The 21612-nt window shown below is 39.2% G+C and overlaps 1 protein-coding gene across 1 annotated transcript in view; it reads right to left on the bottom strand.

Annotated features, from left to right (window-relative positions):
• Positions 1-21612, bottom strand: part of LOC145778628 (intermembrane lipid transfer protein VPS13A-like) — a 51886-nt gene that overhangs the window by 29784 nt on the left and 490 nt on the right. The window contains exons 3-22 of the mRNA XM_082590157.1: positions 20593-20635; positions 20092-20286; positions 19717-19823; positions 18328-18387; positions 16636-16756; positions 16422-16502; positions 15957-16191; positions 13584-13734; positions 12452-12535; positions 12114-12273; positions 11332-11471; positions 10387-10496; positions 10070-10171; positions 9763-9874; positions 9258-9316; positions 3525-3677; positions 2418-2502; positions 1193-1286; positions 714-831; positions 37-169 (exon numbers count right to left, since the gene is read on the bottom strand). Coding sequence (XP_082446283.1) covers positions 37-169; positions 714-831; positions 1193-1286; positions 2418-2502; positions 3525-3677; positions 9258-9316; positions 9763-9874; positions 10070-10171; positions 10387-10496; positions 11332-11471; positions 12114-12273; positions 12452-12535; positions 13584-13734; positions 15957-16191; positions 16422-16502; positions 16636-16756; positions 18328-18387; positions 19717-19823; positions 20092-20286; positions 20593-20635 — 2343 coding nt within the window. The remainder of the gene's footprint in view (positions 1-36; positions 170-713; positions 832-1192; positions 1287-2417; positions 2503-3524; positions 3678-9257; positions 9317-9762; positions 9875-10069; positions 10172-10386; positions 10497-11331; positions 11472-12113; positions 12274-12451; positions 12536-13583; positions 13735-15956; positions 16192-16421; positions 16503-16635; positions 16757-18327; positions 18388-19716; positions 19824-20091; positions 20287-20592; positions 20636-21612) is intronic.

Genomic DNA, 21612 nt, shown 5'->3' with positions numbered 1-21612 from the left:
GTTTGCCCATTATAAATTCTCGGTATGATATTTTACCTTCAGCACAGTAGCTTGCTCTTCGACTGAGGTAGTGGGCAGAGGAATGCTTTCAACCAACGCAAGAAGGTCACACAGTTTCAAATCTGACATTTTCAATTTCAACGACGAAATTTCTGAGTCGATTTTCAACCTAACAAAGCAACAAATTGAAAAACATTAATGGAAACAACGTAACCAAATTAGTATGGCAAGTAGTTTGATTCAAGGTATACAAGATCGGATCAATGAAAGATGAAATGGGCAGAATGAAGTAAAGAAAAGGGTAAAGGCAATCGCTACATGAAAGAAATCGGTCATCTTCGCTAGTGGAGATTAAAGTGAAATTAAATAAAGATCGAATTAACCAATTAGTTAGTGATTAAATGGTTAGTGATTTAGTTATGTTTAGTGATTATACCCAAGGCTTTCAAAATAGAAATTATTGCATTCCTTCTTATGTAACCTAGGGAAGTTGGGTCGAAGCAATAATGAGCTGATATGATGAATTCGGCCTCAACAATGACATGAAACTAGACAAGTAAAATCGCTAAAAAAACGAAACCGAAGCACATCATTTTATTGTGCAGCTGGCCAGAAAACTGCTGCGTTTGTGCAGGTTTTGTTGTGATTACATAACGTCGCAGTTTCACTTGAAATTTAAGTGTTACACAGAACATACAACACTACATACATACTTTGGCAAAGCTGAGTCGTTCAGGACCATGCATTTCTGCAGCAGCGCAGATACGTTGAGTGGTTGCAAAATAAGCATTGAAGAGTTTTGCTCAAGACGAGCAGACCTCCAGTCCTCGCCTAAATAATATATAGAGATGACCAGCAGATACTTACATTATCAAGTTGTTTTAATCCAGTCGTTGGAGTTTCTCGGCAATCAAAAATCACAAAGATGTTGTGCAACTACCGAAGATTCCCCTAATCAAGCACTGAAGAACTTTTAAAAGTTGTTTCAAATATAGCTAAGATTTTCGAACAAGTGTACAAATTGTAGCCATCATCATATCTGTGTTAAAATTTTCGGTCAATGGCTGTCACGATTTAGAAACTAACTACTTAACCTCAAACTTAAAAAAAATAAAAACTATAATCTAAACAGAGATACTGTAGAACTGTTTGATATATGGCCATTCTTCTACGTCATAAGAAACGCACAAACCTTTTCTCGCAAACAAGAGTTGAATCTTTTTGAGATCAATTTGAAAACTGTCGTAAACGTTCGAGCGCATCTCTTCAAGATCCAATGTTTCGTCCTAAACTCAAAGAAAAGTTTCATCACCGTCTGCTTGTGGCTGGCAATTAAGCAACAAGTCGACAGTTCAATTTCGACAAAGAATTTCACTTGAGTAGCAAACACTTAACCTACTTAATAAACTTTGATTTCCAAAAAAAAAAAAAAAACTTAACAGAGCAACCTGCTACAAAGTTGAGTTTGCTACAAATCTACTGATCACGTTCATAAAATGGCTAATTCTCACAAAAATTGTCGTTCTTAAACTGCGTGCAGTTTGGGGCTGAAGTTGAATGGGCTAACAAACAAGAAAACAACTAAAATTCTTTTGGTTGGAAACGATAACTGACTCATATTTCCAAAATAAGAAGAGAAAGTGTTGTTACATTCCGACTGGACACAGAAATGTCAAAAGCAAAATCACATTTCTTTGGATCGATTCAAACTGTGATTGACATTGAGTTTACGTAACAAAGTTAAATTTTGTTATCTTGGTGAGCACCTACCACTTTCACTTGTTTCGTCCATGCATGCGCTGGAGCCTTCTATGACGTGCAAAAACAAATTTATTTCAAACTGAAAAGTGAATGAAACAAAGTTAACTGAAGTTGCTGCAAGCGATGAACGAAAAACAAAGCAATCTAAATAAAAACAAAGCAAGAAAACGTCAGAAGTCGCCGTTAAGCAGTGAAGCAAGATGGATTTATCATTGCATCAAAAGCTTTGGCGGAAAACAAGCTAAAATACTGAAACCATAAGAGATCAACAATTCAACATGCAAGAGGAAAAAAATTCTGCAAACATTTGTGCATTGTAGGCTGATTTTTTTTTTTTCGGCAAAGCAACACATGCACGAAAGTACGCTTTGCATAAAATAAAACGCGCCTCACGCCATAAAAAAACAATCTAGCAAAAAAGACTTATTGTTGCAAAACCAGGAATAAAGGATTGTGTAAAAACATAGGTAGCATATCATCATGCATTTATATTAAAGCACTTAAAGTTGTGCAAAATAAGAGGTTGACAAGCTTAACCAGAAAGCGGGACTAAGTAGTTTCGTTAGAGTATCCCAGCAGCTAAGAAGCCATAGGTTTCATTGAGGAGTTCGTGGTCACCAACAGCAACGATGCTCCTTCCTGGCAAGTCGACTTACATTATGTTTCATCAATGGCACTCTTCCCTTGTTAACACTCTGGAAGGACAAATCTCCCAAGTCAACCACCAGGCAAGCGACGTCACTAAACAACGGAAGATTTGACATGAAAAACTGGGTAGCATCTATTCTATAAAGTCAATTGTACGTTCAATTTTCTTCATAGCCCTTGTTGGGTCCGCATCGTGTCAAATCCTGACAATTGTTTCATATACAAACAGAACAACGCATTGCGGCGATCAAACATCTGCAGAGACTAACCCAGCTAGCAAATGAGTTATTTTTTACATTGGTTTATCATATGCAGACGTTGAATCAATGTGAAAATGACTGATTTGTTGGCTAGGCAGAGAAGTATGATGATTTACCATACTACATAAAGACTTTAAAAAGTCTAGCACTTTCTCTTAAAGTAAAATAAAATCAGCCACGTTCGCAAACTTATCTAACTTATTGATACGGTTTCACTACAATAACGGCATCTTCTTTTATATTTTGAATTCAAACAGCAGTCTTCTGCGTCGATGCTTTATGGGAAATGATGTGATATTGTAGCATGACCTTAAGACGCAAGCACAAACAGCATACGGTACTCAGTGTGTGTTGTAACTTTGACATTGCTATTACGTGAACAGACGTAGTTTTGAGTAAAAGCCTTCTAATCCCAAGAGTGTCTTAAAATTAGTAGAGTAGAATTCATTCAAGGATCCTACAAAAGGACAGAGATGAGAATGAAAACAAAGTGTGCCTGGTGATGCTGCAAAAATCGATCAAGTCAATAAATTTAAAGCAGATGTCCTAACCTAGAATCCACGGATACAAAAGGAGTCTACAGAAACTTTATAGCAGCGTTAACCCATTAATTTTAAGAATACAACTTAAATTTAAACAATAAAACTTATACATTGTATATGGGCTGGGGGTAATTTTGAAAAATTTTCACTTTGGGCCCTGTGAGCAGACTTAATCAAATAATCATGCTATGGCAAGAATCCATAACTACAAACAGGTCGAAAACCACCGGAAGACCTGAGTTAAAGAAAATACTCAGCTCAGGTGGTCAAATGCAAAATTACTCTTCACGAGCTTGAGCTGTTGGCTACATACTTTTGATAAATTCCACCTTGTGGAATGACAACGTAAGAAGACGACAAATCGATCTTGACTTCCACAACGCTCTTTGTTGCCATCACGTGCTGAAGACCGGTGGCTGTTTGCTCTTTGATGTCGTCATAAGCCGAAGCGGCAACCGCCCGAAGCCTGAAATTGTACGACGACGTTTTCAACCAGGTTCAATCAATGTGAAAATGACCGATTTTACTGTCTGGGTTGCAAACTCTATCCTTTTGTGAAACAACCATCGCTAGCTGTATATGACCGGTAGCGCCAGGTTTTGATGGACATGAACGCAGATGCGATCACTTATCAATGAGAACATCGCTTTAAAAAGCAAAAGCAAGCGCACAGCCGCACACGATCAGACTGGTATCTGCCACAATGCAACGTGACATCGATACAACGTCGGATATGAGTGTGAATGTGAGTTAGGAACAAAATTAATTTCTTTCACATTGTAACATTGATAAAACGTTGACTGAATGCATCAATGAAAAAAGAAATGATTTTATGAGCTGGTGTTCTTTTCTCAACCATAATAAATATCATTCTTACTTCAACGCCATGAAATGTGACTGCTCTAGGAGTAATAATACATCATCTCGAAAAGCGCCCATCAAATAGCTACATTGAGAACGTCTCAATCACAGGAGGCAACGCAATGTTTAGAATGCAGCAACAAAAGAGACTGCTCCACAATTTATTGTTTAAGGGGGCACACCTCCTTAAAATACAAATTTTTATCAAATGTTCTATGTTAGTTGATTTAAATAGTAAATTTAATAAAGATTTAGACTAAATAATTATTTTTGTCATATTCGAACTCTTTATGCCTTAAAATTGCAATTTTAGAAATGTACCTGGCAGTTCTGAACCTGATTTTTGTGAAAAAATACTTAAACTTACTACTTTTTTATGTACCTGGAGGCCACTAAGTCACCACTTTTGACTTCAATTTGAAAAGTATGGGTTAATGTGCAGCTGTTAATTGAGTGACCTAAAGGTAGAGTGGCCCAAGTCAACTTGGACCGAAAATGAGTTTTTGCTTCCATAGGAACAACAAAAGATGCGAAATTTTTTTGGGAAAATTGGGAAGTTCTATCGTTAGAAAAAAATATGACCCAAGTAAACTTGGTTCATCACTGAAAAAAATTACAAATCCAACAGCGGCCCAAGTCTACTTGGTTTGTATTTGTTATCAAAATTAACCAATAGTATAGTGGACCACATTTACTTGGTTTGCAATACGTGAAGAAAATTACAAAAGCAATAACAGCTGAACATCTGTAATAACAGTATACTCTTCCACAACTTAGTAAATTGAGTTGGCATGGTAATAATGACACTTGTCGGAAATCCAGCATTGCAGTACTGTTCCACAATAAGTCAATGGGTATTTGTCTCTGCATTGTTGTGTCATAATGCATACGAACGAGCAAGTGTGTTCGCGACGCTGAAATTCCACGTGCAACTGCAAAGAACAAACGCTAGGAATACTAAGGGTCATTGCGCACCAAGATTATACTGTTATATTACAGGCATACTGTTTTGTTTGTCGTATCCAGGCTTTCACCCGGTGGTTGAAGATTTAGATTAAGTGGACGGGAAGGCTAGGAAGCCAATCTTCGTGTCCACCTTCAGGCATGCCTTTTAAGTGTCCTGCCGCAGACACAGCTGCATGCTCTTGAGCGGTGTCGAACCGGCGCCCTCTCGATTGCCGTTCCAATGTTCTTACCACTCGGCTATGCAGCCGACACGAAGACCTACACGTGCAGCCTACAGGCATACTGTAGACACTAGACAGTGTCTACTGATTAGAACCTAAGCATAGTTGTACTGTATATGGCGGAAAGGGAAAGATCTCAACTGCTCAGTGTTATTAAAGACCACGTACTATTGAAGATGATACAGTCATTGATGATGTGGTCTGCGGTCTGTTCCTCGGCACCACATTCACAGCAGAGGGAAGAGGCCATTCCCCATTAGTGCATGGTTAAGCGGAAAATCCCGACGCCCGTACGAAGACGGTTGAGGCGCACCCATGCCTGTCTTTGTAGTGTCAGGCCAATGGGGCGTGTGTCGGCGTCGGAAATGAACGAATGGATTCTGGTAGTACTCGACTTCCTTTAAGAGTTCCATTTATGGTCCGCCCAAGTAGCCGCAGAGATGTCTTGTTCATCAGCTTCGTTGATGAGAAGTTGAGCGGCTGGCACGAATGGGTGTCTTGATTTCAGTCGACGGGGTGCTCGTTTGGGAGAGCAGAGATCTTGTTGTGGAGAAGGTGGTTAGGCTCCAGTGCCCTTCGACAGAGATACAGATTACAGAGTGGCTTCTTCACGACGAAGCTCAGCAGGTTGGATGCCAGCGACAATGGGGAGATTTTCCAATAGTGTGGGACGCAGGCATCCGGTCACTGTGCGCAGGGCGCTGTTTATGGCAATGAGCACTGTGCACCAGACAGGTGCATGATCTGCTGAAGAGTAGACAAGGGCTAAGGCTGCTATACGCAAAGTGTCAGCCCTCGCCCCCCAGCTGGAGCCTGCCAGGCGCTTAAGTAGCGCAGCGCGGGAATGTCAGTTTCTTACGCAGTGACACCAAATGGTGGCAGTACGTGAGCGATCTGTCTGGTGTCACCCCAAGATATTTTGGTTCGTGACAGAAGGACAGGGATTTTCCGTTGTTCTGAACATGTAGCTCACGATAAGCTTCCCGATTGTGCAGGTGGAAAGCTGCTGCCACAGTTTTGGTTTTGCTGAGTTTCAGTCGCCAGTTTTGGAGATAAGCTAAAAGGGTTTGCATGTCCTGGCTCAAGGTGTCTTCTAGATTTCCCACGACTTTGTGAAGTAGAGAATTGCCAGGTCGTCCGCATAAGCGCATTTTGCGGAGACTGTGGTTGGCAGGTCTTGGGTATGGATGTTGAAAAGAATTGAAGCCAGGACCGATCCCTGTGGGACGCCGTTTTTCAGACGTCTCGGTCTGCTTCTCCGTGAGTTGCCGGTGGTGAGGGTGAAGCTTCGATTCCTGACAAGTTCCATAATCATATGAACCATATGATTATGCCGAAATCCAGCTTGCTCTTTTGGAAGGAGCGGGTTGATGATTGAGTTGACGCGGGCATTGATCAGCCAGACTTTTTGAAAGGAACACAGAGTAGGGATATCGGACGATAACTCCTTGGGTCCTCTAGTGACTTGTGAGGCTTAGGGATCGCAACTACTAAAGCTTTTCTCCAGATTTTTGGGATTGTGAGGTGGTGTGCTAAGAAAGCTTTCACACAATGATAATCTGGAACAAGTAATTGGAAGGTGATTCGGGAATGTAACTAGAGACTTATCTATAGTGAAAGTTTTCCAATTTAGCGCAGGATTCGTGTTGAACTTTGAACAAGCTAAGGCAGTGCATGTTGTAGCATACATACACAAAGCAATATGATTGACAAAATATCATTACCAGTCAACATGCATAACATAAAATGTTATGAGTGTATAAATTCCACAACATCAACAAAATAAAACTTAATTGTCATCTCTCTGTTGGTTCTTTATTCGCATTATACAATAGCTGATACCAACAGCCCATACTGAAATTTAATGTGATTATTGTATGGTTACAGGGCAAGGACAGTTTTTATAAGGTTTATCCTTGAACCGCTGGAATATTGCTTTCCATTTTCACTCCATGCTACCGGGTTTTAAATATTGTCATTTACACTTGCATTGAAAACTTTACCGATGCTGATGGTGCATTTTGTTGAAACATTTTTCGATATAAGCGACATGCAGAAGAATCATCCGGCAACCACTGCAGAGTTCCGATTCCGTGTGACTTCAAGTCTTAAACTATAATGAACGTGGGCACTTAAAATAAAATCATTTACTGCAGTAAAAGCTACTGATTTGCGTGTGGTTAATACAAGCTGTGTCCTCTGCTACTGAACGTCAACTGATACTTTTTAATCCGAATGCTCTTAACTAGGGGTGCACGCACCACTAAGGGGTGCGAGACCTGTGCCTAGGCGGTGCGGGGATGCTGAATTATCAAGGTTTGTTATAATATGACGTAAGAAACAAAGTTGTTTTACCAGGTTTCAACAAAAATTTCGAACTGTAGGTGACTACGTATTACTTTTCAGCCAATCCTAGGAGGGTGTGCGAGAACTGGTTGGTAATTTTAAGGTGGTGCTGACAAGGCAAAAAGTTAACTGCTGCTCTAGACGCTGCGTAGGCGCATCAGCAGTTTACAGAACATATTGTGACTGACAGTCATTACATTTTAAGACTTGAAGTCACACAGAATCAGAACTTCGCAGTGGTTGCCAGATGATTCTGCTGCCTGTCGCTTATATCGAAAAATGTTTCAACAGAATGCACCATCAGCATCGGTATTGCGACTGACAAGTTTCGATAACGGGAAAGGAGCGCTCAGAACTGACGTCAACCACTTTTTGGCCATTCCTCTTGGGAAGTCTTTGTTTAGCTCTTTTCTTATGGGTTTCTCTTAAGCTTCACGATAAACCACACGGTGCAAAGCACCTAGATAAATTATATAGGTCACCACCGTTTTAAACGGCTAAACTTTCGCTACCGTCGCCCACATGGTTCGTCGCCCAAGAGGGTTTCGCCCAGATGCCGTGTACCATTTTATTTATGGTTGCTTATCATTAAGTTTTGATGATGTCATGAGTTAGATCAGCATACTGAACTTTGAAGTAAAAACGTTTTTACGGAAATTTTTGGTACCAGTTGCTTGCCAAACGATTCATTATATTAAGCGTAAGTCAAATTTATCCTGCCCCAATCCAAAAATATGCGTTGCAATTATCCACTGGATAAAATTTCATTAAAACATGCATTTATTTATTTTTTTTTATTCGAATTTTTTTAGATGGGCCAGTTTACTGTTGGGAAATTATGAATTTTTGCAAAACCAACTAAACTTGGGTCACTTTTTTCGCTAAAGAAAGCAAACAGTAGAGTGACCCAAGTATAAAAAAAGCTAATAAAAAAAAAACGTGACGTCATATGACGACACAATTTTCCGAAAATTTTTTTGTAGTCATATGAATTATTCCCTGTACTTCACTGGATAGATTCAACTTCACCTTCATAGTAAAAAAAGTGCCTAACTTTGAAGTCGATTTACTCAAAATGAAGATTTTCGACTTGGGCCACTCTACCTTTAGGTCACTCAATTCTTCTACCACTCTTTCATGATGTAAGAATAACATATGCTGATTTTTTCAAATTCATATTTTTCGTTAGCAAAATTGCAACTCTGAACTCCGTCCAAACCACTTATCCAATTTTTCTGAAATTTTACAGCAATGCTTGGGGGGGGAGGGTTATGAGCCATTAATTAATGGAGCATTTAAAAAAAAATGTCTGCGAAGGCTAGTAGGGCTAAAAAATCAGGTAAACTTATTATATTTCAACAAATTCAAGACTGTACACAGTTTACAAATTTCATAAGCTTTCCAAAAATATATAGATTGTGTGGGTTTAAATGTATGATGCATGAGGAAGAATGTAAAATGCGAGGACGGCGAGAAAATTTTTTCTAAGTAGGTGTGCCCCTTTAAAGTACCATAACCATTAACCATGTTTTCGATTTGATGCTTGGCGAGCAGACACATGAAATTTTAAAAGTGTGCTTTTATAAGCTTTGATTTGTTATCTGCGAGAGTTAACTGTTGTTTTTTCTAACTGGTGCATACTCATAACTCACTGTTGTAGCTGCACGTCTTTTGGAGGCTTAGCGAAATCTATGAGGGAATTGATGGTTTTCTGAAAAAAAAAAAACATTAAACAAGGTTTAAACGAGGTGTTTTCTTGCACCAGTCACTACTCCTATTGTTCATTTTCATCATTGTCACCCAGATAACAAGAGTTACACTTTTTACCTCGTTTCAATGTCATCAGACATTGAAATGGTGTAATATTTGCAGGTTTAACTTGTCGAATATATCAGCCACATGTTTGGTGAAAATAAATTGGGGACTTTGCATAAGATTTTACATTTGTACGATTAACAAGTTCATCTATAAATATAGATGAAAACAACTGCTGTGAACATAGTCTTTCAGCCAGCAAAATAGTCTTTCAGCCAGCAAACAACTGCTGTGAACATAGTCTTTCAGCCAGCTGTCATTTATAGTTTCGACATCCAGTGACGTCAAAAAGGTGTAAATGGCAAATTTGTTTTTTTAATCGAAGACACCAGCAATACTAACGGCATCATAGACGATCTGCAGTGGTTTGGCATCCACAACAATCCTCTGGTCGCATGCTTCGTCCAACGGTTTGAGCTCAAAGAGAACTGTAAGTAGATGCCGAGTCTCAGTTCTGAAAAACAATCACCAACGGTTAATAAGAAACTGTTGCATCCACCCACAGTGAAAACTGTGCATCCTGCTGCAACCGCGAGCAGTCGGCACAACGGTGGAGAATGCGTGCGGTATGCTGAGAAAGGAAATGAGACAAGCTGACAAACATCACACGATGTTTAGAACACGATGAAATCAACCAGAATCAACTTACAGAGAAAGGTTTGAAGCTCCTGTGTTCGATGAAACCAAACAAGGTACTGAGTCGTCCTGAGCGAGTCCGTCGACTGCAAATGAACTAATGTGGGCAGCGACTCTAAACACAGGAAGTAAATGGGTCATTTACAATTAGCAACATGAACGAGCTTTGCTTACGGGAACATGACACAATGATTCATAATACATAATAGACATTCGCTCAAATCCAGCTATTTTAAAATCCGTTGCTTAAAGTTTTGTAAAAGATCTTTTTTAGGCCATAAAAAAGTATTGTCTTGCTTGTGTTACAGAAATTCAGAAACTGCTATTTACCTTAATCCTTGAGCGGACGGTCTCTGTTCAACGACTGCAGAAACATTGGTGAGTCCGAGACTTAAAATATCTTTGTCCGACACTACTTTGTCACTAAGTTCAACCGAAACCTAAAAACATGAAGTATTATTGTAATGGGAAGTTTGCCAAAGTAAGACCTCGATGATGTGCAATACACACTAGACTTGACTGTCAACTGTCTATCGACACCAACCAGTCACCGCATCATTCACAAGCCAACAATAAAGCACTCGTGTAAGTCTGGGCTGCTCTCGCCAAAAGCGGACGAGCCTGAACACACGCAGAGATGCATCGTACATTAAATTTACATTACTACTCCCAATTATGTTTGACCAGTTTTAAAAATAAAAATATAATGAAGACAAGAAAGTGCAATTTCGTGTTTTAGAATTTAAGGCAAGATGGTAACACACACAAGAAAGGTATACAGCAAATTTCGCAGCCTTAACGCAACCACGGAATGGCCCGTTTCGGTGAGTCCGAAACGGTGAGTTCCCTATTCGGTGAGAGCCCTATTCGGTGATTTTTTTAATTATTGGGTACCGTAGCCTAATTATCATTGCCGTTATAGGGTTAGGGGTAGGGGTTAGGGATAGGAGTTAGGGGGTAAGGGTTAGGGGTTACGGGTAGGGGTTACGGGTTAGGGTCTTATTTCAACGTTTAGCTACGTTAAAACAATGTAAAAGCGGCAATGATAATTAGGCTACGGAACTTAATAATTTTCAAAAAAAATCACCGAATAGGGCTCTCACCGAATCGGACTCACCGAATAGTAGCAGACCCCCGCAACCAATCAGACCTGAGAAAGTCACAACAACGTGATAAAAGTAACTTCAATGTTTTGGTTTCGTCGTGTTCCGTTCAAGTGAGCTGGAAGTCGAGGATTAGTTCAGGCAAACAGAAAACGAGATCAACAAAACTTGCCTTCTTAAGATCGACATTGAGCTTGAGTCCGACGTATGATTTCTCAAAGCCGGATGTGTCGACTATCTTTTCGTTCTCTGAGTAGCCAATGGCGAGGAAAAAGCTTTTCTGTTCTTCGGGTGTCATGACACTGTCCAGGCCTGGATTAAAACAACAAGATGAGAAGGGTGGCATTAAAGGTGTTTACATTGGTTGTCTTTGGCACATGGTCAATCAGCCATTCGCACTTTGGTGCAAATGACAACTACACATTAAAAAAAAAGTTAAAAGTTAAATTAATATCATAATGAAAACTACACATGGAAGATGGAGAGACTATGTAGCAAAAGATACGGAAACAGAAGAAGTCAAAGAAAAAGATGCTGTTGATAGACTGATGTGGATGACAGCAATCTGCACTGATGACCCCACTTGAAGTTGGAATAAAACCAGAAAAACAAAAACAATATGCAGAGGCGAAGCTTTCGACACTTAACATTAATAAGCATAACAGTTAAGCGTGAACATCTGTTGTGTTGAACGAGTCAATGAAAACAATATTATTTACAAGATTCAGACCTCTCACAGCAACATAATTGGAATTATGAAATTTTTCGCCTTCTTCTGCATTTTGAAAATAATAACCGGATTTATTTCCGACGTTTAGACAGTTAGCACAACTGACACTCTGGGTCTACAGCAGATCTAAGCCAACAAATTTTATGATTATACTGACACATGCCTGGTGAAAGACATCGTTCCAAATTCCTTGTGTAATGTGTAGCGGTTGCAGAAACGCTCACCTTTTTTCTCTGCTTCTCCCGTTTGTGTCGCCTTCTTTTTTTCGGGTTCCTTCTCTTTTTTCTTACTAAACCATCCACCGAACCATCCTCCCTTATTCGATTCATCTTGGAGTTGGTGGACGGACTGCTTGCTTCGAATCTGACGACCAGCTTTCGCAAGCTAAAAAACATGTTCGATTATTATCAGCATGGTACAAAAAAACAACAAAGATGCTGACTTTCCACAGGTTAGTAGTAGCCTGCAATATATACTATTCGAGAGCATAGACTCTGTGGCACAATGTGAAAGTGGTTCCAATACAAAATCATGTTGAAGTAATTTATCTCACATACACTACCTCGACTTCAGCGGTTTGTCGAGCAAGAGTGATATTAAAAACATCCAAATCGTTCTCCATGGCAATCAGCTTGTCTATAATAATCTGAAATAATAAAATGGAATATGCATGTAAAATAGCAAAAGATGCTCACTTTGCCAATCAAAAAAGTTTTGGTTTATTCAAACTAAAATTTGTGCCCAGCTAGATATAATAATTGATACCGTAACTAGCTACGCGTTCGTACTCATAACTGGTTAAATATTAACTTTATTGTAAAATATAATATGTTAAAATAGTCATGTTATGACATTTTAAACCTAAGAAATACGGTCCCCGTTCCATCTTGGTAATCAGTTTAATTTAACCTAGCTCGCAAAAGCTGCCGGTCATCAGTTCAACGTCTATTGATGTTGTAACCATGTAAAAATTGGAAACCTCTGGTAGCTCGGAATGTACCAGAAAAATCAAGTCGACAGAACACGGGTGCAGCTACAATGTAAGAAATCGTCTACGGACCTCTGTCTTTCCATTACGAAACACGAGTCTAAACAGCAAATTCAAAGTAACTAACTTCAAGGAAAGGTCAAGCAAACCAATCAAGCGGAACGTAACCTATTCTCAATGGGTAAGACTCTTCGTACTTTTACATCTTATTGCTCTTCAAACCAACATTTAATCAACGGACATCCGAGGCCAGGACAAACAAGCAGATTGTTAAACGAAATAACGAATTAAAAAATTAGCTGAATTCATTGTGGTATGCTACTAAATTACATTTAAGATTGTTTGCCATAAATACATCACTTCGATTGTCAGAGTCGGTGAGTACAGGTTTATGTATCAATTCAATTAGATTTAATACACTGATACACTGATTTAATACACGAATACAATTTAATATACTGATGTAACCAGTAACCACAGTTACCAGATACTGTATTCTGATGAAAAAAAATCTTAATCATGATGGTACCACCGGTGGAATAGCTAGAAACAAACCGATAAGACACAGCCTGTCAGGTATTTTCTGGCAAATGGTTTTGCATCTAAGCATTCAGTCATTTTATTATGAGCTTTGTCGCTATGACACGTACAAATCGTCGCTTTGAATATTTTTATAGATCTTTAACGTCGACACCAGGCCACACACCTGAGAAGGCTTTTTCTGAAGCAGTTTTTCTTTGTAAGCAGCTTTGTATTGCCTGATTTTCTGCTTGTGAGCTTTGATTTTTGTCCATGACCATTTTCCAGGAAGGACAACCACTCCGGTTGACAACACACTTTTGTACGCATACTTCCACCTACACATTGTTACAAAAACATATAGGAAATAATGATAATAATTTGTTTACCTTAACTTTGATGTCGCGTACAACACCCAAACATGAGTATTCTAATAACATGTTTAGAGATACACTAAAAGGTGGAAAAGAAATGATTAAAGAAGAATGATAATCAAGATGTTACACATGAACACATGAAGGATGAAAAATACGAAAGTTGCAAAGAGATCAAAACGAAAGCTATTGAAAGAATAGGGTAATAATCATTAGATGGACATCTCAAGAGTACAAACCACTGGCTTTTACTTGAAATGAATCACCATACAATTAAATTTGATTGCAGCCATTGTAACGTCAATGCAGAAGTTGTGATCGTTCTCGGCGCACGAGTTGGCCACACACCAGCAATTGCAAGATGAGTAGGCCTCTAGATAGCTTGAAATGAACTTATGTGTTGGCTATTGGTGCTCAGTGTGGATCGTGTGTGATGACATCGATAGCACGAAACCCAGCGTACAATAAACATGACTTTTGTGAAGGAAGGAGCGTTCTTTCCTGCTATCAGCACAAGGCTTAAGCACTCAACTGACTGGTAAAAGCGGCTGTCGATCCCTCGTGGCAAGAATTAGTAGTGCGATACTGAAGAGCTCTTGGGCGAAACACAGTGTCTATCGCTGTCAATTCTTGCTACAAGCGGCTGCCGAGAAACAAACATTACTTTTACTATTCATAACATAACTCTCATACTGCCTACAATTTCAAATACAAAGGGTAAATCATGAAGGTCTTCCAAAGAAAAACCTATTAAATTTATAAGTTGTTTGACACGAAATTCCTTGAACATTTAGTTTCTCTTTGAAATTAAAGCAATCGCGTTATGTCTTAATAACGGAAATATTACGTCAGAAAGAACATTTACAATTTTTGCTACAACTGTTGCGTGCGCAAACAAACAAAACGAAATGATATGCACCGAGAGAAAACGACACCAAGGAACTTAGTACGGGCAAGCAATTTCGCAAAAGTTCCAAAGAAACAAACGAAAACAGTTTAGGTCAAGCTGTAACCCATTAGAACGACCATCCCTCAGTTACACAATTTGACTGACGAGGGATCGGTCTATGTCGGGTTCGCGGTGAAAAAACATTGTAGCACTAAAAATTATGTACGTTAAACAAAATCGATAAGCTTTAGGAGTAGAAGAAAGTTTAGCAACAGATGCAGAATATAAACTGCTGCATCAACAAACTAGAACTGCGCTCATGAGATGAGTCAGAAAAGTCAACAAAATGATTGTGCAGACAGGGCGTGGTTTTAGGCATAAAGTTAACATGGCCAGCCTCTATATTCAGCTTATAAGCGAATTCGTTCTTCAAATGTTCGTGAAAATGGCATTGCGATGCATGCGCATCAAAAGCTATTTCGTACTTAGTCTCACTGGTGAAGAAAGGCATACAAAAGAGACATGAAAAACTGATCATTGGTTAGACGTGTGCCTTACCTGGCCAGCGAAAATCTTTTACAAAGTTGTAGATTGAAAAGAAACCCATTAGAACTTAGCATAGAGTTGCAAACTATATTCCCAAGTGCACAAGAACAAAAGTTGTTAGAAAACACGCGCAAGCTTTTCAAGAAATCACTCGTGTGTGACAATCACATCACATGCGCAACAAGAAAACAAAAATATTTTGCATCAGGGACGATTTAAATACCATGACACCTCTTCAAGGGTGTCAAAACGGTTTGACAAAAAGTCACACCGCCGGGGATGAACAAAAGCAAGAAAACGTCGTTACATAACATTTCATCAGTTTCTTGGCTTTGTGCCCACCGAAACAAGAACGATGGTGAACTGTATCAAGTACAATTATGACCTAATTTAAAATTAAAGAGGCTTACCAAAGGTAGTGCAAACATACCACCAGTTATGAGTAAATTGTTCTGCCAAATGCCTATTATCCACACCAGCAAGGCATTACGTTGATTGCCTTGAGACTTGACAGATTGTTAAGTATATACCAGAAAAGCAATTAAAACAAGACAAAAAGAGTTAAAACTGTCTGAATTAAAACAAGCAAAAAAACAGCCAGCATTAACTTCAACGATGTGCTTTGAATAATTAAAATAGTGGCAAATGTAGCAGTTTTCTAGCACGTCACATGTGTTTTTAATCATCGTCCGCGAACAAGTACTCTGCACTGGTTGCAGTGAAACTTCCAAAACACTAAGTTTCGACCTACCATGATGACGCGTTTCCTGAAAGCGGGACGAGAGGCTTGTATTTACGAAACGGGGTGTTCACCACCATACGATCCATGCTCTCGACAAGCTCCATGATCCCGTGGTACTGGTCGTGCAGCACACGAAGTCCGATCTCCTGGAGGAGCACAGAAAGGACAATCTTTGGAGTGGAGAGATCGCTGAATGGATGAGGATTAAGCCGCAGACGAACTTGAAGAGTTATAGGCTTTACAACTAAAAAAAAAAAACGGATTCGGGTTTATAATTGCATTTAAGATTTATTTTTATCAATACTGTTTCCTTTAATGTTGTTCAAATACACTGCTTTCGCAGCACATAACAATTTCATACTGTGTTACTTTCACACACAGGCAATAGGCCACACACCTTCAATGGCGTTTTCTTTAAGTTTATATTGATCAGTAGCCTAAACATAGCACAGTGAAATATTTGTGCTAACTTACTGTAATTAAAACCAGTCGGAACATGAGAAAGGCTAGAAATTGTGTCTTTGAAGAACTGTAGCTGCTTTTCTCGTGGGGAATCTGCGGCACAAAAACTTCGCAATTAGACAAACACTGGACTGGGTCGATCAAATCTGAGTTGGTTAGTAAAAGCATGGTTACAAAATTGGTGACCACAAGGTAGCAATTTCAGTAACAAATAAGCAATATTTACCAGACAAAAAAACTTGAGGTGTAGGATTCCAATACACAGACAAACACTGAAGATCAACCATCTTGTATATAATTTTGATGGATTCGTCAAGCAAAGTAGGAATCCATTTTTCATTTGTGGTCTGAAATTGCACAAATATAAAAACTAAATGTAATATCTATTTAATCGTATCCAGGTTGATGACAAATCCTAGAAAATTCAGATTAAGGCAACAACAATGAGACAAAGAACCCCACCTTCATGCCTGTCCAAGCATTTTATTGAGTATATACCTTGCCAAAATGCTTGCTCAGAACGGAATGGCCCGTTTCGGTGAGTCCGATTCGGTGAGTCCGATTCGGTGAATCCGATCCCTTAACGGGGGATTTTTTCAATTTTTTTTTTTTAATTATTGGGTACTGTAGCCTAATTATCATTGCCGTTTTAGGGTTAGGGGTTTGGGGTTAGGGTTAGGGGTTAAAGGTTAGGAACTCACCGAATCAGACTCACCGAATCGGACTCACCGAATCGGACTCACCGAATAGTAGCAGACCCTGCTCAGAATGTATGTTTAACCGACCTTCTTACGAACTTCATGCCTCAGCTCTCACCATTGGCCATGCAGCTGATGGTCAAACAGCAATAAAAGAAAGTTAAATCCTAGTTCTTTTAAATGGGGTCTGCTACTATTCGGCGAGTCCGATTTGGCGAGTCCGATTCGACTAGTCCGATTCGGCGAGTTCCCTATTCGGCGAGAGCCTTTTTCGGCGAGTGCCCTATTCGGCGAGTTTTTGAAATTTTTAAAAGGAAATTATCGGGTACCGTAGCCTAATTACAATTGCTGTTTTTACATCGTTTTAACGTCGCTAAACGTTGAAATCGTGCAGAAAGGAATAAAAATAAAATGTTTGAACTACCGTATTATTAAATTAAAAAACGTTAAAACGTGCTTGAATTCGTCATGTCAGTTCAGTTGTTTTTATTTCTGACCATCATATCAAAAACAATTGCGACCGTGCCAAATTTCTTTCAACTGAATAACTTACTTCGGTCACAAGCACGTTTTAACGTTCGCGTTTTGTCGCTTCTACCTTTTTCTACACCTTTGCTATGTTGACGTGTATTGTTTTTGATATCATGATCAGAAAGAAAAACAACTGAACTGACATGACGAATTCAAGCACGTTTTAACGTTCGCGTTTTGTCGCTTCTACCTTTGCTATGTTGACGTGTATTGTTTTTCATATGATGGTCAGAAATAAAAACAACTGAACTGACATGACGAATTTTAATTAATAATACGGTAGTTCAAACATTTTATTTTTATTCGTTTCTGCACGATTTCAACGTTTAGCGACGTTAAAACGATGTAAAAACGGCAATTGTAATTAGGCTACGGTACCCGATAATTTCCTTTTAAAAATTTCAAAAACTCGCCGAATAGGGCACTCGCCGAAAAAGGCTCTCGCCGAATAGGGAACTCGCCGAATCGGACTAGTCAAATCGGACTCGCCGAATCGGACTCGCCGAAACGGGCCATTACGTTTTAAATGGCAGTCAAGATCTTAACCTTTAGTAGACTTTACACTTAAAAATGATTTTGTAATGATAATCCAGATATCAACCCATCAAAACGATAGTTGTCTCAAATGAAATAAGGAAACGATTTAGATATGGATAGTACAAATTAGTACATATGATAATATTCCTTACCTCGAAACTGAGACTATGGAGAGTGACTCCAAAGGAAAATGGTTTATTCTTAATGGTGACCTGAAAAGTATAACATGCCAGGGAAGATTTTGCACGTCTTGTCGACGAGCATGTTCAAAGAAAGATGTATAGAATTGAACTAAAGTGACATACCAGAAAGTAAATAATGTAGTAAAAACTTTGCAAACCATGTTATTTGTGTTACATTAAAACTACACACCTAACACGCCAAACAACTGTCAACAAAAAGACAATTTGTACTGATTTCAGAAAATTGAATTAAACAAAATTATCTTGCACATTTAAAACATGATAAATTGATAATTAAAACTATCTATACAGACTTCATGATGCAGATATTAAGGACCTGTTTTAGCCTGATTCCCTAGTCATGTGAAAGTTCCCTAGTCATGTGCTATGACGAATGGTGTTGAAGTCAATGGGTCGTTGTTTCGTGCGGCTCTTTTGTTTGGCTTGAGGCTGCTGTCTGTGAGTTTCTGTGTTGTTAGGCGTTATTACTGTGAATTTTTGTTGAATCAGTTGATTAATAGATTAGGTGACGCATTTCTTCCCTTTCAGCACGGTTGTTGATCTTTGGACTCAGTCTACTTATGAAAATAGCCTCTTTGAAGCGCCATTGTACCACGTCGTTTTCTCCGGAATGGCCCGTTTCGGTGAGTCCGATTCGGTGAGTCTGATTCGGTGAGTCCGGTCCCTTAACGGGGGATTTTTTCAATTTTTTTTTTAAATTATCGGGTACCGTTGCCTAATTATCATTGCCGTTTTAGGGTTAGGGGTTTGGGTTAGGGGTTAGAGGTTAGGAACTCACCGAATCGGACTCACCGAATAGTAGCAGACCCCATTTTCTCAGGCAATGATTGTATATTCAAAGTCGGCGAGGCACTGTTGTTGATGATCAAATCAAACTTTTATCTGAGCTAAGGTGTTCTTTTACGCGGAAGTGGAGTGGGCGGATCGTGCTGCCTAATGCCTATGTAGCTTTCCCTGCATTTCTTGCATATGATCTTGTAAACACAGTTCTTGGTGGTACACAACTACACATGTTGTCGTTCCGTAGTGGGCAATCTTGTAGCCGGCAGGGTTCGGATTATTGTCGCCCTTCAAACACGACAAAAATAACGTAATAACGCCTAATAACACAGAAACTCAACAGACAGCAGCCTCAAGCCAAACAAAAGAGCAGCATGAAACAACGACTCACTGACTTCAACACCATTCGTCATAGCACATGACTAGGGAACTGTATTCCGAAAGCTAATGCAATTTGCTATTACCACAGCAAACTTGCAGCATCAGGCTAAAACAGGTCGTTAATATCTACATCGTGAAGTTAGCAACGATCATGCTGCTAAAAGCGACTATACAGACCTTGTCTTCATAGCGAATATGAATGTTGCGAATATGAATCTGAAGATTTTTTATCACTTGTGTTGCTAGCTTTTCAACAAAACTGTCTTTTTTCTCTTCCGGTGGCCCTAAAAATTACAACAATGGTTAGCAGCAATTGCTGTGTAGGTGTAATTGGTAGTGAAAAGAACAATTAAACAGTAACTTTCAAATACACTGAATTTCATATAAACAGGAATAACCAGAATAAGTGTACAACAATGCACATAAGTATGGCAAAGTGCTCTTCAAGAACAAAAACAAAGCATATATTCCAAATTGCATTCTTCTGATAAAATAAGGTCAGTTATTAGTAGAATTTAATTACTACCTGCTTCATATTATGCTGAAACAAACCTTGCTTTGCTTTTAACTGTTGCTCTTCAATGGACTTGAGCTGCGCTTGTTTAGCATCTTGTTTACGTTGAGCTTCTTTTTTTGGATCATAAGAGATCTCTGCATTAGGAACGGCAAGCAAATACAAGCCGTCTAAAGTCGCTTCAACAGCTTCCTTGTAAAGATTTTTCCATGGTATTTTCAAAGTAAGCTTTCCTGTAATATAAAGGATATTTTCACACAATTGTCGATTTACTTATTCACACGCTGTACAATACATACCAATAAATTTTAACATTTAACAAATATCCATCTACATATGAACCATAGAATTTCCAAAAAATTGTTTACAGATAAAGTAAAAATAAAGGAGATTAGAGGCCTGTATTATAGCATAGACAAACGTGGTGATTTCCCATTTCATTTTCCTGTGACACCAAAACCACATCTTTGAGGCAGCTGATAAACCATTTAACTTTTAGCATGCATAATTTTCAAACTGCAATTACAATGCTTTCTTACCAACATATCCAAACTTAACTTGCACTGGCAAATTTAAATCTTTCTGTAAAACAAGAAATGCATTACAATAAACCAGTAACAGTAACACTTTTTATTGTTATTATTATTCTAATTTTAATTATTCAGAAATCATTAGTATTAAAAATTATCACAATTCATCTGTCACTGTTTCGATGCCATGGATGATGAGTTCTGCCATGGCATCGAAACAGTGACAGACTTCTGTTATCTGGGTGATCGGATAAATGGAAGTGGTGGATGTGAAGCAGCGGTGACAACAAGGGCAAGATTGGGCTGGGCAAAGTTCAGGGAATGTGGGGAAATGTTGTATGGCAGAAAATTTTCACTAAGGATGAAAGGAAAAGTATATCGGAGCTGTGTGCGGCCTGCAATGCTATATGGTAGCGAGACATGGGTATTGAGAGAGAGTGAACTGGCAATCCTGAGAAGAACGGAAAGGTCAATGGTGAGAGCAATGTGTGGGGTGAAAACGAGGGGTCTGCTACTATTCGGTGAGTCCGATTCGGTGAGTCCGATTCGGTGAGTCTGATTCGGTGAGTTTCTAACCTCTAACCCCTAACCCTAACCCCAAACCCCTAACTCTAAAACGGCAATGATAATTAGGCTACGGTACCCGATAATTTTAAAAAAAAATTGAAAAAATCCCCCGTTAAGGGATCGGACTCACCGAATCGGACTCACCGAATCGGACTCACCGAAACGGGCCATTCCGGAAAACGAGAAGGGAAAAAAGGACTGAAGAATTGTTGGATATGCTAGAGATGAGAGAGACCATAGACCAACTGGCAAGGGCAAATGGAGTAAGATGGTATGGACATGTGATAAGGAGGGAGGAAGGAAGTTTTCTTAGAAAGGCACTAGATCTAAAGGTGGATGGGAAGAGGAAACGCGGTCGTCCAAGAAGAACGTGGAAACAACAAGTGAAGGATGAGTTTAAAAAAGTCGGACTGAAGGAGGAAGATGCAAGGGACAGGGTGAAATGGAGAAAAGGGATTAAGA

Source organism: Aplidium turbinatum, chromosome 10, assembly GCF_918807975.1.
Source record: "Aplidium turbinatum chromosome 10, kaAplTurb1.1, whole genome shotgun sequence".
In the NCBI taxonomy this organism is placed as follows: domain Eukaryota; kingdom Metazoa; phylum Chordata; class Ascidiacea; order Aplousobranchia; family Polyclinidae; genus Aplidium; species Aplidium turbinatum.
The sequence above is the reverse complement of the archived record's forward strand: the minus strand, read 5'-3'. Positions and strand labels throughout refer to the sequence as shown.